A 12,453-nucleotide genomic window follows, 5' to 3' on the forward strand; every position below is an offset into this window, starting at 1 on the left:
GTGGGTTCAGGGCATCAATATGTACTTGGGTTAAAAGGAAAAAAGTTTCTAGGTATTTTGTATTGATGGTTGAATGTTCACGCATATATAATTATGAGATTGTATATCGATTTTTATTTGTGTTAAAAATCAGGGGTGTGACAACAACATCTATGTTACATTCTGTAACTTGAACACACTCAGTAACCAAAAGTTTGAATATATAATTGAATTTTGTATTATCAAAAGAATCGGTGCATCATCCACTCAAACTGACAGACATACTATTTTCAGGGAAAAAGATTCAATCAATGCAATTAAAATAAATGTATTCCTGAGCTTAAAGAAAAAAAAGTCTACAAAAAAAAAATCACACACATGGTTGAAATCAAAGATTAATTGAATTGAGAATCTACCATTTTACAAATGCAGATGTCCCAGGCCTTAGTAAATCGGCATTCAGCTGAGGAAATGAAAATTCTCAATAACAGACCAAAACAGACAAATTACAGCATCAACAATGCAGATTTGTTATATGGCAAACTAAATCTTCCATTCTGCCTCTTAAAATTTTACCATGAAGTTAACTCTATGCTTTCATATTACATCTAGTTGTTTGTGTTATATGGCGTAGTAACGATATGAATAATAAACCAGCAGACTTACATCAATTATAAGAGGCTGACTCTTTAGTCCAAGCTTCAGACGGTTCTTTGCCTCATAAAAAACAAAAGAGACCTAAAAATGGAAGAATTAACCGACTTTTGTTCACTGAAACAAGCAATTGGGGAAAAAGCCCCCAACTTTGAATCCCAGAAAACTTGAAATTGAGAAAACAAGAGAGACCCAGATGAGAAAACGTGGGGAAATCAAGAAAGCAGAGAGAAAACTCACCGGCCCAGAGATTGAAGAACAGAAAAAATTGAAAGAGACCCAGATACGGAAATTGAGGAACTTGAACAACCTAGAAGAGAATGGCAACGAAGAATCACAAAGAAAGCACAGAATAGACGAGTTAAAGGTATGAAAAGAGAACCCTAGGCCCGTATAATCCAAATCCCAAAAAGAAATTCATATAAAAACCCCAACTTCTGTTGATGGACTCGTTGCCGCTGTAGTAGCGGTTGTTGGGCATGCTCTCAAATCGACAGAGAGGATGAAGGCCCCTTGGATTATGGTCGGTGATGGCCTTGAGGAGATGGTGAGGGAGAACATCCTCTTCCATGATGCCTTCCGCTTCAACATTTTCCTGTTGAGATTGAAAATTTAGAAAATTGGGGATTTCGAATTCAGCAGAGTGTAATGGGCGAGTGAGGCGCGAGCGAAGAGCAAGGGTTTGGGACAGTGAGGTTTTGGCTTTAGGTTTTGTCGAGAGAGTGACGAGCTATCGAGAGTGAGAATTCTGGTTTTGGGTCTGTGTTGAGAGAGGGTTTTGGTTTTGGGTCATGTCTAGTTATTTTTTTGCTCTAGTGTTAGTGTTTCAAGTCTGGCCCTTCCAATTAGGACAAACCCGGTCAATTTAGATAAATACTCACACAACATAATTTTATAAAATTGTGGTCTGAATGCAGCCATTTGAATTTGGGGTTTGTCTCCTATCAATTTGATTTTCCTCTCTCGGGAGTTGGAGAAAAATAGTGGTGGGAAATCTCCCTCCTTTCTGTCAAACATATTAATCAGACCACAGTTTTATTATTTCTCATCGTCTGATCAATACAAGTTGGAGAAAATTTTGGGTTTTATATGGGGTCTAGCACCACTAACACGGTGGGAAACTTGCCGCTCAATTTTTTTGAGCGTCGCACAACAGTTTTTATCTTAAACGTCGTCTGAACTAATTTTTAAGTCCCTATCACACAACGGCTCTTACAGAAATGACGTCTGAAAAAAAAAATTCAATCACACGACAGAAAATTGCATACTGTCTTCTGAAAAGTGTTGTCTGATTCAATTTCTGTAGTAGTGTAATGCAGTAATTCCAACTGATGAAGACTATCATTTCCATGCTCCCAAATTTGTGAACATAAAGGAAAGATTTCTCATCATCTGAATTGGAAGATCCTTTAAAAGGTTGATTGCCAAATGTTCTAGTACAGGTGAATGATCCAATCTTACAATCAGGAAATGCAAAATTTGATTATATCTGAACCCTATAGCAAGAGAAAGTGGTCTCTAAAAAAATGATTTAAACATTCAGGAGATGGATTATGGAAATAAGTCAAATAACAAAGCCTCTTCTAATTTTTTTGTCACCAATTTAACTTTATACGACTGTATCATTATCAAAGTTGCATAATTTCCAGAATTCTAAAGCTGGAATATCGGACCTTAAAAGCTCCTCTAAGTAGTTACCCATTATGTCGTCTGGTGGGTTACCCTCTGTGGAAGAAATTGATACATCACTACTAGGTTTTGGTTCCATTACCACTGTACCATTCCCTGAGTTTCCATCTTGGGTTGGTTCTGCATTTACATCAGTTTCAAGATATCCGGCATTCTGTGACTGTTGGAGAACAGTACTAGGAAGCTCCTTATTTTTCACCGGATTCATATGGACTGTATCAGAGTCTGCAGTCAGCAGCAAATGGGAGCCACTGTCAGAAGGTTTGTTGTTTTGTTTCTTATTTTCTGATTGGCATTGCTTCTTATTGTCATTGATGATCTTCCTTCTTATGACTGTGTTCCAGTGATTCTTGATTTCAGAGTCTGTTCGCCCTGGAAGTCTCCCTGCAATGAGAGACCATCTGCAGATGCCAATAGTCTATCAGCACTAATTATAACAAATTCAATCCATAGAGAAGAAATAAAATACCAGAAACAGAAATTCTCATTATTAAAAGATGACGAGGCAGCGGTAGACCTGTTGCCTAAGAGCTTGTGGAGCCTCATGATGAGGTCCTCTTCCTCAGGTGAGATATTACCCCTCTTGATATTGGGTCTGAGATAGTTCATCCACCGCATCCTGCAGCTTTTCCCGCATCTCTTGAGACCTGCATCCATTATCACACACAACTTCACCACATGTTGTTCCATGGAAACTATAGTACTCCTTTCTTTTGGTCTAAATATTTCTTACCTCTTTCCTTTGAAACTTTGCTCCACTTTCCTTCGCCATGAGTTTTTACATAATCTACGAGGATACTGTCCTCTTGGGCAGTCCAAGCTCCTCTATTCATGTCTGAACTCTCTTCTCTCGTTCTCTTACACTAAACCACACATCCACCCACAAACAAAACGCTGGTTATGCATGGAAGAGGTCTTCAGAAACCAAGCCTGAATTAAATAAAGGGTTAGGATCTGTCTTTGTCTTCAGATTCATTACGTACATCACGTTCAAAAATCAAAGGTTTGGTAAACTTTTTTTATTTTTTATTTTTTATTTTTTTTATGATTGAAATTGGTAAACTTATGTTTGGCCTTTGCATTGAATAATGATTTCCATAAGTAAAATATTAAGATCCCATACTGCCATTCGTCCTTGAAAAATTCGTTTATAAATAGCAAGCGGAAATTAGACAAGTTATGGTACTGTGATGTTTATCATACACTCAATTTACATCTATTTGAACAAAAATTACAATTTCTATGAATCAAAATTACAACATTGAGAACAAAATTATCATACTCATTTACACTATTTACATATAATTAAACAAAAATTACAATATTGACAACAAATTTGTTTAAAAACTTGTAACAAGGTCGTAGGTGGTGTAATTACCATAAATAGAATTAAGTTACTCAAAATAGGACTCAATATTACCACTTTGACAACAAATTTGTTGTCACTTTTATAAATGTGTGTATGACATATAGGTATGTATCATAGAATTTTTCAGTGGAAACTGGCGGAAAGGCATTCTGTTCATGTTGTAGAGCTAGACCCTCTTGTAGTCCTGAACACGGTTGATTGGTGGTTACCACAACCAACTTTCTAATTTGGACACTGTATTTGTATCAAACATAGTTGGGGCGGCTTGCTTCATTAGCTGTCAGACTAAGTGATCTGAACTGAAGAGAGGAGAAGAAGAAGACGAATGTGAGAGGACTTTTGTTCTTCATGTGACAATAATGGAGGATTTTTGTCAAAAAAAGCATAATGGAGGATTGAAATGTGCTTGTTTGCATGCGTATTAAGCGGTTTTGCCCAACATTTTTCTATTGTTTAAGCACATATGCTTTTATTTCAAATCTGTGACGACTATGTAAAAACAATTGCTAGGCGGCCATTTAACAGAAAAAGCAATATTTTGGTAGTTATGATTAATGAGTCCTGGTTCCCAATAAAATTTGTCCGCTGCTCGCTTATTGTTGTTTCTTCAGTCTACTAACCTATTTTTTGTCCTCTTGCTTTTGCAGTTTTTCCTTTTGTAAGTATTCTGATTGAAATTTTTTAAATAAATTCCGAATTTCATTTTACAGCAATATACACCATCAGATCAATCTAGTGGTGTTTCTCTTGGTGATGTTGGATAAGACCTTAAGTTCAAGTTCTCTTGTTCTAAATCAAGAACATACTAACTGTATACTGTAACGAACAGAGAACATGAGAATAATTGCTTGTGTTCTCATGATAACTCTATTCTCATGTTTGTATTTCTTAATCTGACTCTATACCATAACATAATTCAAAATTTTGTAACCTCCAGAAACACCATGAGATATCAAACGATCACTAAATTAAACTACGAACCATAGATATAGTTTAAACTAATTGCTGGCATACCACCATAGTCGTGACTCACCTCAAATGAAGGAGAAGATGTAATGAACTACTTTCACGGATGGTTTTAATATGAATTTTGAATTAATTTTTTTTTTAATGTGAAAAGACTATATTGGAAGCCTCTAGGGCATCCGGAGTTTACAACATCGAAAACGAGAGCATTAGAGGCAATCCCCGGTAGGCGGTTAGTCCACATGAAACCATCAAAAGACCTATGTCTTACATTTGCCACAACATCAGCTACAAAGTTTGCCTCTCTACATACATGGTTGAAAGTGATAGAAGAAAAACTATTGGCAAGCTGCCGGATGTCTTGATTGAGCTTTGCAATCCTCCAAGGGGGGTGAATATGACCTGTCACATCATCAATGACTAGTTCTGAGTCACCTTGAGCTTGTTTATGTGTGAACCCATGTTATCTTGCTATAATTAGACCGTTCCTCAAAGCCATTGCTTCAGCTACCGGGACATTGGTATTTCCAAAACCCTTGGTGTTATACCCCGTACCTAAATTTACCAGTTTACTTGTCATTTGGACGGCAAACGAATAAAAGTTTCACCTTTTACCTTAATTTAACCTTTTTGTGGGTTAAAAAGTTGACTTTTTATTTCTTCCACTTTTTCGGAAAACTTCCATCACAAAATTTGTAGAGCCACGTTAAAACAAATTCAGGGACACATAATACGTTGAAATCGGAGTTGTAACGAAGAAGTTGTAAGGGTTTGAAGGCAGTGGGAGTTTTGTAATTTTTCAGAAAAAGTCTGATGCTATAAATAGCAGCTTCCATTTCCGGAAGATGAGGATGAATTTGATTAGTGAGAAGAGTTTTTTACAGGTTTTGGGTAGTCCACTTTTAGGAGAAGTTCTGCCAGATTTTTAGTAAAATTTCTTTTGAGGTGGACAAGAGGTTTGCCAAAAGAATCTTTGATAACAAAATCACCTGCAGCAGAACTATGCATTCCAGAGTCTCTGAAAGTTGATTTTGACATAGTTTGGACTTTGGAGGGTTTAGGGTGCCACATAACTGTGGTCGAGTGGTTTGAGGCGGTCCTCATCCCGCCAGTTTGGGAGCCGGTATGCATGTAATTAAGTGCAGCAGCCGAAGCCGCCACTACTGCATTAGGAAAGCTTTTACATTTCCTTTAAAGAAAGGTTTCATTTCTTGCCTTCCATATTTGCCAGCAGATTACAATAACCTCGGCAAAATTTTCACCGTCATAAACATTTCCTCGAACGCCATCAAGTGTCCTTCGTGCCCCAATCAATTGGAGTTTGAATTTGGAATTAAAATTTATTTTTCCAACAACTATTTAGTCCAACACTAGTGGGTCTTGGTCAAACACCCACCATCAGTGGAGTTCCACGTGTACGGATTATACACTACCACCATCTTTTCCGCTCTGTTCCATTCACTCTCAGCAATGGCGAAGCAAGTCTCCGATCACCTGGAGCCATGGCGCGACCTACCCGACAAGGTCGTCATGGTCACCGGCGCCTCTTCCGGCCTCGGCCGTGAATTCTGTTTGGATTTGGCCAAAGCCGGCTGCCGGATTATCGCCGCCGCTCGCCGCGTCGACCGCCTCCAGTCTATCTGTGATGAAATCAACCAGCTCTCCACCACCGCGCCGCAGCAGCCGAGGGCCGTCGCGGTCGAGCTCGACGTCAGCGCCGACGGCTCTGTTATTCAGAAGTCTGTGCAGAAGGCTTGGGATGCCTTTGGCCGCATCGATGCCCTCATCAACAATGCCGGTGTTAGAGGTTTGCTTGCCTTTCATCTCTACTTTTTTCCTAATCTGAAATCTCTGAGAATTTTGAATTGATTATTGAATTTGCTCCTGAACTCAGATCTCATATCCCTTGGTGATTCGTTATATGTTTTAGGAATTAGGGTAAATTCAAAGCGATTTGGAATATTGAAGTGTTGCATAGGCACTTAAGGTTTGTCTGGAGATGTAGGAATTTGGTAACAGCTTTCTGTACATAATGCTATGGTTAGATGTGGTGGTTTAATATGTAAAATGCTTTCGGTTTGAGCTGATTTATGTGCTCATGTTCTTTGGCACTTTAAGATATCGATTCTCTCTTTGTTCAAAGTACTGATGTCGAGTGAGATTAGTCAAGTGTGCTTGGAAAGAGTTGCTCACTCTCTGTTTTGGGTGACATAAAGCCTTCAATGCCGATTCACGTCGTGAGTATAACTAGATATATGCTTGACATTCGAAGTCGGTTCTCTGTTTTTGAGACTAATCGAGAAGCTTTAACATTTGGAGGCTGTTTGCTGGCTTTACTCTGGTCAGCTTCTATGATAAATGTTTTTATTTTCTCTTCTTTTTTGGTGAAAAGGATGTAATTTTTAGCATCGCTTAGGAGTTGGTCACTAAGTTTTTTATTTTGTGCTTTTCTGATCTTTTGTTGGGAGGCAGCTTCAACTCGCACTAAGTTGGGAATAAATTATCAAAGAAAGTATTTGTTTGTGAGACTGGTGGGAGCCTTCAGTGAGTATAGAGGGGCCAAGTAGTTGCCATTCGTGAGCCTCTTAGATAACTTACACGAGAAGCCAACTGAACTCTTGATTTTTTTTTTTTTTTTTTTGAAAATTTGATTAAGTTACCTTCACTCACAAACGTTACTTAAGTAAAACCAGATACCCAAAAGCAATTCGATATTATCTTTTCCTGATCCTGGCCTCTCACATGTAAACTTGTTTGTTTTGCTCCCTTCATTCTTTTACAACTTTATCTCGTTCCGGCATTGGAATTGTATATGCATCATTATTAAATTATTTGTACTGTTCTGTTAAGCAATGAATATTTGCATTCCAAGAATATTATTCTTATTTATTGAAATTGTGTCCATTAGAGAAAGTTTCTGGCCTGTCCTGTCCTGTTTGAATTTCTCTTATATGTCTTTGCATTTTGGCCTCTTGGATTTCGGTGTGTTGTCGCCTTGCAGCTGTGTTGTTTTATTGTGAAGAAAGATGGTAATCCGTGTGTTGTCTTAGCTTGTGATCTTGGAATTAGACGATTATACCTACATGGGTTTGATTACATGTGATTTGTTAAGCAACATTTATATTAGGGTTCGGTGTACTTGGGTGTGATATTTATGCACCTGCATGTATAGACAAACATATATTTGTGCACACACCAACTCACAAGTGCTGGATACAGCACAAACCAACAGGCTTCCCTACTTATCTAATTTTCCGGCAACATACATCGTCTTTCTTTGGATACATGATTCCTCACGGGTCCAACTTTTTACTTTCTAAACTTAACTGGTAAAGCCCATGTCAACCACTTAAATTAAAATTCCTCTCAAATTAAGTTCTCATCCTCACTTCCATCTCTGTTCCTTAGGTAATGTGGCGTCTCCATTGGAATTGTCAGAGGAGGAGTGGAACAGCACTTTCAAGACAAACTTGACTGGGACCTGGTTGGTGTCAAAATATGTTGCCCTATGCATGCGTGATGCAGATAAGGGAGGATCAATCATTAATATATCTTCCATTGCTGGTCTTAATCGTGGATATTTGCCTGGAGGTTTAGCCTACAATTGCTCAAAGGCTGGCGTGAACACCTTATCAAAGGTATTTTCACTGGGAGTACAAATTATTTGAATATTATCAGTAACTCAAGAGATAGGAGTCATATATGTGTAAGTAGCTTGATATATGGAGTTTGGCAATGAAACATGAGTACTTGAAGTGATGCTAGCCATGTTGGGTGGTGAATGTTGCTCAACATTAGCATTAAAGAAGACAACTTACAAAGTCTATGAATAGAGGAGGGATGCATTTATAAGAGCTTGTACTTCAAAGCAGAACTGGGTCTCCAAGTAGTTCAGTTGTTTATAATTTAATAAAGGCTTATTGCAAGTGGGCCTATAAGACTCTGCCTTCTACTTTTTCTCAACATCACCCTTGTTTGTTGAAGGGGAGTTTTGATTCTTGGTATCTATAGTTCGGTAGTTGCAACTTACAAGTGTTTAAAAGCTAAATTGCTGGTCTTGTATAGTATAGTGGACTTGAAGTTGTTTGACTTATTTGCACCATATAGGCATATAGCATTACACTTACAACTTTTCCTCAAGTTTTGTTTTTGGTATTGTATTATCCTCAATTTTGCCTGTTCAACAAATAGCATAATAATACTATTGCGCTTTAAGATTTTTTTTTTTTTTTGTAACTGTCATAATCTTCAAGGATGTTGATCTTAGGGTCTTCTTATGGGTATGTACTTCACAAATGTTATTTGTTGGTAGAGTGATGGAAGTATACTGTTTTCTATTATGTTTAACAGGTCATGGCTGTGGAGTTGGGGGTACACAAGATCAGAGTGAATGCAATATCACCTGGGCTTTTCAGATCTGAAATTACAGAGGGTCTTATGCAAAAAGATTGGCTACACAATGTGGCTATGAGGACTGTCCCTTTGAGAACATATGGCACTTCAGATCCAGCATTGACATCACTAGTTCGTTATTTGATACATGACTCCTCTAAATATGTCTCGGGCAATATTTACATTGTAGATGCTGGATCCACCTTGCCAGGTGTCCCTATTTTCTCTTCCCTTTGAATTTCATGCTGATTTATGTTCATAAGAAAATAATCTACATTAATATAAGACATATTTGGTACCACCCTGCAAGTGTAAGGCTTGAATAAGAAAATAACATTCTGCAAGGTGTTTGAGTCATGTGATTATTACATGTGTTGCGTAATGAAACTTTGCCAATTTGTTAATGATCACTTTGTCTGAAATATATCTGTCAAGTTATTTGAATTTCAACAACTATTTAGGATAATCCAAAACATGAGCCTTTTTATTTATTTATTTATTATATTTTTCAGTTTTTCTGTTCCTTGTGAAGATATGATGACAGTAGTTTAGTATTCCAATATTTCTTGCATATAATTGTGTGGTGAGAGGCAGCATGCATAAGGACTTGAATTACCATGCATTGCATTCTTAGCAATGCTGCCCCTATCATGAATATATTAGTCCCATATCCTACTCAAAAGGCCAGAAAAAGTTTGGTCCTATGGGCAAGCAGACACACATAACTTATTTTAGGAGGGTTTATGGTTTCTGTTTTCCTTCATTAGCCAGACCGTTCATTTTATTAATTACCCTTTTAAAAGCATTTCTACTTGGTTTTCCCCAAAAGAAGAGGTCTATTACTCCTAAAGGCGAGCAACCAGAAGCGGATGCAAAAGCCGAGAATCATCATGCTAAAGGAACCTCTGCCACTGCTGGTACTGTCCCTTATTTCTGTTATGTGTTCTCCAACTCTAATACTGATGTAAATCCACCCCCACTTGATGGAGCTCATGAACATCAAGAAGTGGCTTTGAAATTGCCAATGACAAGCAAGAAGAGATGCTTCTCTGAAATTGATGAAGCTGATGATATTTTAAAGAAATAAAGTTGAAAAGGCTGAGAATGGAAATGAAGAATAGTGAGTGTCAATCGTGTCCTGTCAGTGGGAGTGGCAGGCAGCTTATGCAACATAAAAATAACAGTACATTGTGTTTTTGAAATTAGGGTGTTTATTGTCATGATTGTTCCCTACAAAGTAGCTCCCCTAACACAACCTAGCTCAGAAAAATCAAACTGAAAAGCATGATAACCCGAAGTAGGCAGAGCACTATTCCAACTTGCAGTAGGAATAGAATGGCCAAGGTGAGCTATTGAGTCTGCAAGGACATTTGGTTCTCTCCAAATGTGTTTAAAAGAAATGTCTTCAAATGTTCTTGAAATTTGGATGATATCCTTGATAATAATACGTACTCTCCAAGGCGGTTGAATCTAACCATTCATGCTATCAATGACATTGTCATGATTGTTGCTCCTTCATGGTTTTTCAATTTATTTTTTTTAATTTGTTTTTAAAATAATATGGAATGCATATAGTCTTGCCATGATTTTGAAATTGATGGTCACATTTTTCAACTTCTGTCTGTTGCTACATATTTTAGTTACTGATGCATGTTGACAAGAGTGTGAAAGAAAGAATCACAATGTTATTCTTTTTTCTTCGGATTCGATATTTTTGTTCTTTGGTTTAGATGTTTCATTCTTCTTTCTCTCTGATTTCAATGTTTCATTCTTTTGTATTCTTTTGATTTTGATATTTCATTCTTGGATTAAATTCAGTTTACTCCCCTGAACTTTAGGCCTAAAATCAGATTGGTTATTCTTTCTGAAAATTGATTACGTTGGTCCTTATACTCTCAAATGACATCACCCGAGTCCAAAATTTAAACTTGACTCGAAACATGACGTCATGTGTTGAGTTGGAGCCGATATAGGGGCCAACTTTTCAGAATTTAAACTCTCCAAGGAGGGCAAAATAGACATTTCTAATTTTTTTCTTTCTAATTTTTTTCTTTCTCTTTTTAATTTTCTCTATATATTCTCTCTCTCTCTCTCTCTCTCTCTCTCTCTCTCTCTCTCTCTCTCTCTCTCTCTCTCTCTCTCTCTCTCTCTCTCTCTCTCTCTCTCTCTCTCTCTCTCTCTCTCCCCTCCCCCGTCGAGCTCAAAGGCAGCCAAATCGTTCTCCACAACTCTCCTCTCGTCCTCTACTCCGCTCTTCCTCTCCTCAACCACTCTCCTCCCCTTTATTCCGACCATTGCTTCAAAACCCTAAACGCCCAAATCGTCTCTGCCAATCTTGCTCCCTCCACACCTTCTGCAGCCCCAATTGTCTCTCCGCCACCCAATCCCAAGGCCTTATTCCCTCTAGATGATGATCGCCACCTCTCTCTCTTCAATCGCAGCCACCACAAACACCGTTGCGCTTCTCTCTCTTCACTGTTCAAGTCGGGTTGGTCTGATCAGAGAATTGGGTTCTCAGGTTTTCGGCTAGTGCTAAAGATTGGCCTCCATACGATGGGCGATGTTGTTGGTGGTGGTATCACTGTCGGGGATGATGATGATGGTTGGTGGCAGAAGAGTGTTTGGGTTTCCTCGTTCTTTGTTTGCGCAGATTGGTTTTGGTGACTGGAGTGGTGGTCCTAGTTTCGGAGGCAGGTTTTGTGGTGAGCGCGACGACCAAAGTGGCAGTAGAGGTGGCGACCAAGCAGGTGGTGGCGGTGGCATTCAGGGTGGCGGTGCTAGTAAATTTGGCGATAGGGGTGAGGCTGAGACTCCTTCTAGGCTCAGTGGAGCTTTGGCCTTGAGGGCTACGAGAGAGAGAGAGAGAGAGAGAGAGAGTAAAAAAAAAATTAGAAAAATTAGAAATGTCTATTTTGCCCTCACTGTAGGGTTTAAATTCTAAAAAGTGGGCCCCTATTTTGGCTCCAACTCAGCACTTGACTTCGTGTTTCGAGTCAAGTTTAAATTTTGGACTTGGGTGATGTCATTTGAGGGTATAGGGACCAACGTAATCCATTTTCAGAAAGAGAGACCAATCTGATTTTAGGCCTAAAGTTCAGGGGAGTAAACTGAATTTAATCTTTCTTTCTTTTTATGCTTCTTGAGCTGGTCACATTTTACTAAAGCTTTAGCATTCATGTTGCTGCTCATAATGTCATTCAGATATTTTGCATCATCTAACTTGGAATTTGTTAATCTCGTCAACTTTTGCATGAGGCTTAGTATAAGGGATTAGACCAGATAGTTTCACTAATCCATCTGTTCTTAATGCTTGTGGTGAGAATTTGGATATTGACTTTGGGAGGGAGGGAGATGCATAAGGTCATGTATATCTGATGCTAGTTGTCAGGACTGGAATTTGGTTC

General features: G+C 38.4%; 2 protein-coding genes across 2 annotated transcripts; one reads left to right on the top strand and one right to left on the bottom strand.

The window, feature by feature from the left end:
• Positions 1-2,226: 2,226 nt before the first annotated feature.
• On the bottom strand, positions 2,227-3,211 carry LOC112178144 (transcription factor WER). Its single transcript, XM_024316337.2, has 3 exons — positions 3,056-3,211; positions 2,840-2,969; positions 2,227-2,723 (listed from the first exon to the last, which is right to left on the bottom strand). The coding sequence occupies exons 1-3, from the start codon at positions 3,153-3,155 to the stop codon at positions 2,243-2,245; spliced, it is 711 nt and encodes a 236-aa protein (XP_024172105.2). The 5' UTR covers positions 3,156-3,211; the 3' UTR covers positions 2,227-2,242.
• Positions 3,212-5,935: 2,724 nt separating this feature from the next.
• On the top strand, positions 5,936-9,471 carry LOC112179782 (3-oxoacyl-[acyl-carrier-protein] reductase FabG). The gene is made up of 3 exons (XM_024318263.2): positions 5,936-6,464; positions 8,066-8,295; positions 9,008-9,471. The coding sequence occupies exons 1-3, from the start codon at positions 6,128-6,130 to the stop codon at positions 9,284-9,286; spliced, it is 846 nt and encodes a 281-aa protein (XP_024174031.1). The 5' UTR covers positions 5,936-6,127; the 3' UTR covers positions 9,287-9,471.
• Positions 9,472-12,453: the final 2,982 nt, after the last annotated feature.

This window comes from Rosa chinensis, chromosome 7, assembly GCF_002994745.2.
Source record: "Rosa chinensis cultivar Old Blush chromosome 7, RchiOBHm-V2, whole genome shotgun sequence".
NCBI classification, from domain to species: Eukaryota; Viridiplantae; Streptophyta; class Magnoliopsida; order Rosales; family Rosaceae; genus Rosa; species Rosa chinensis.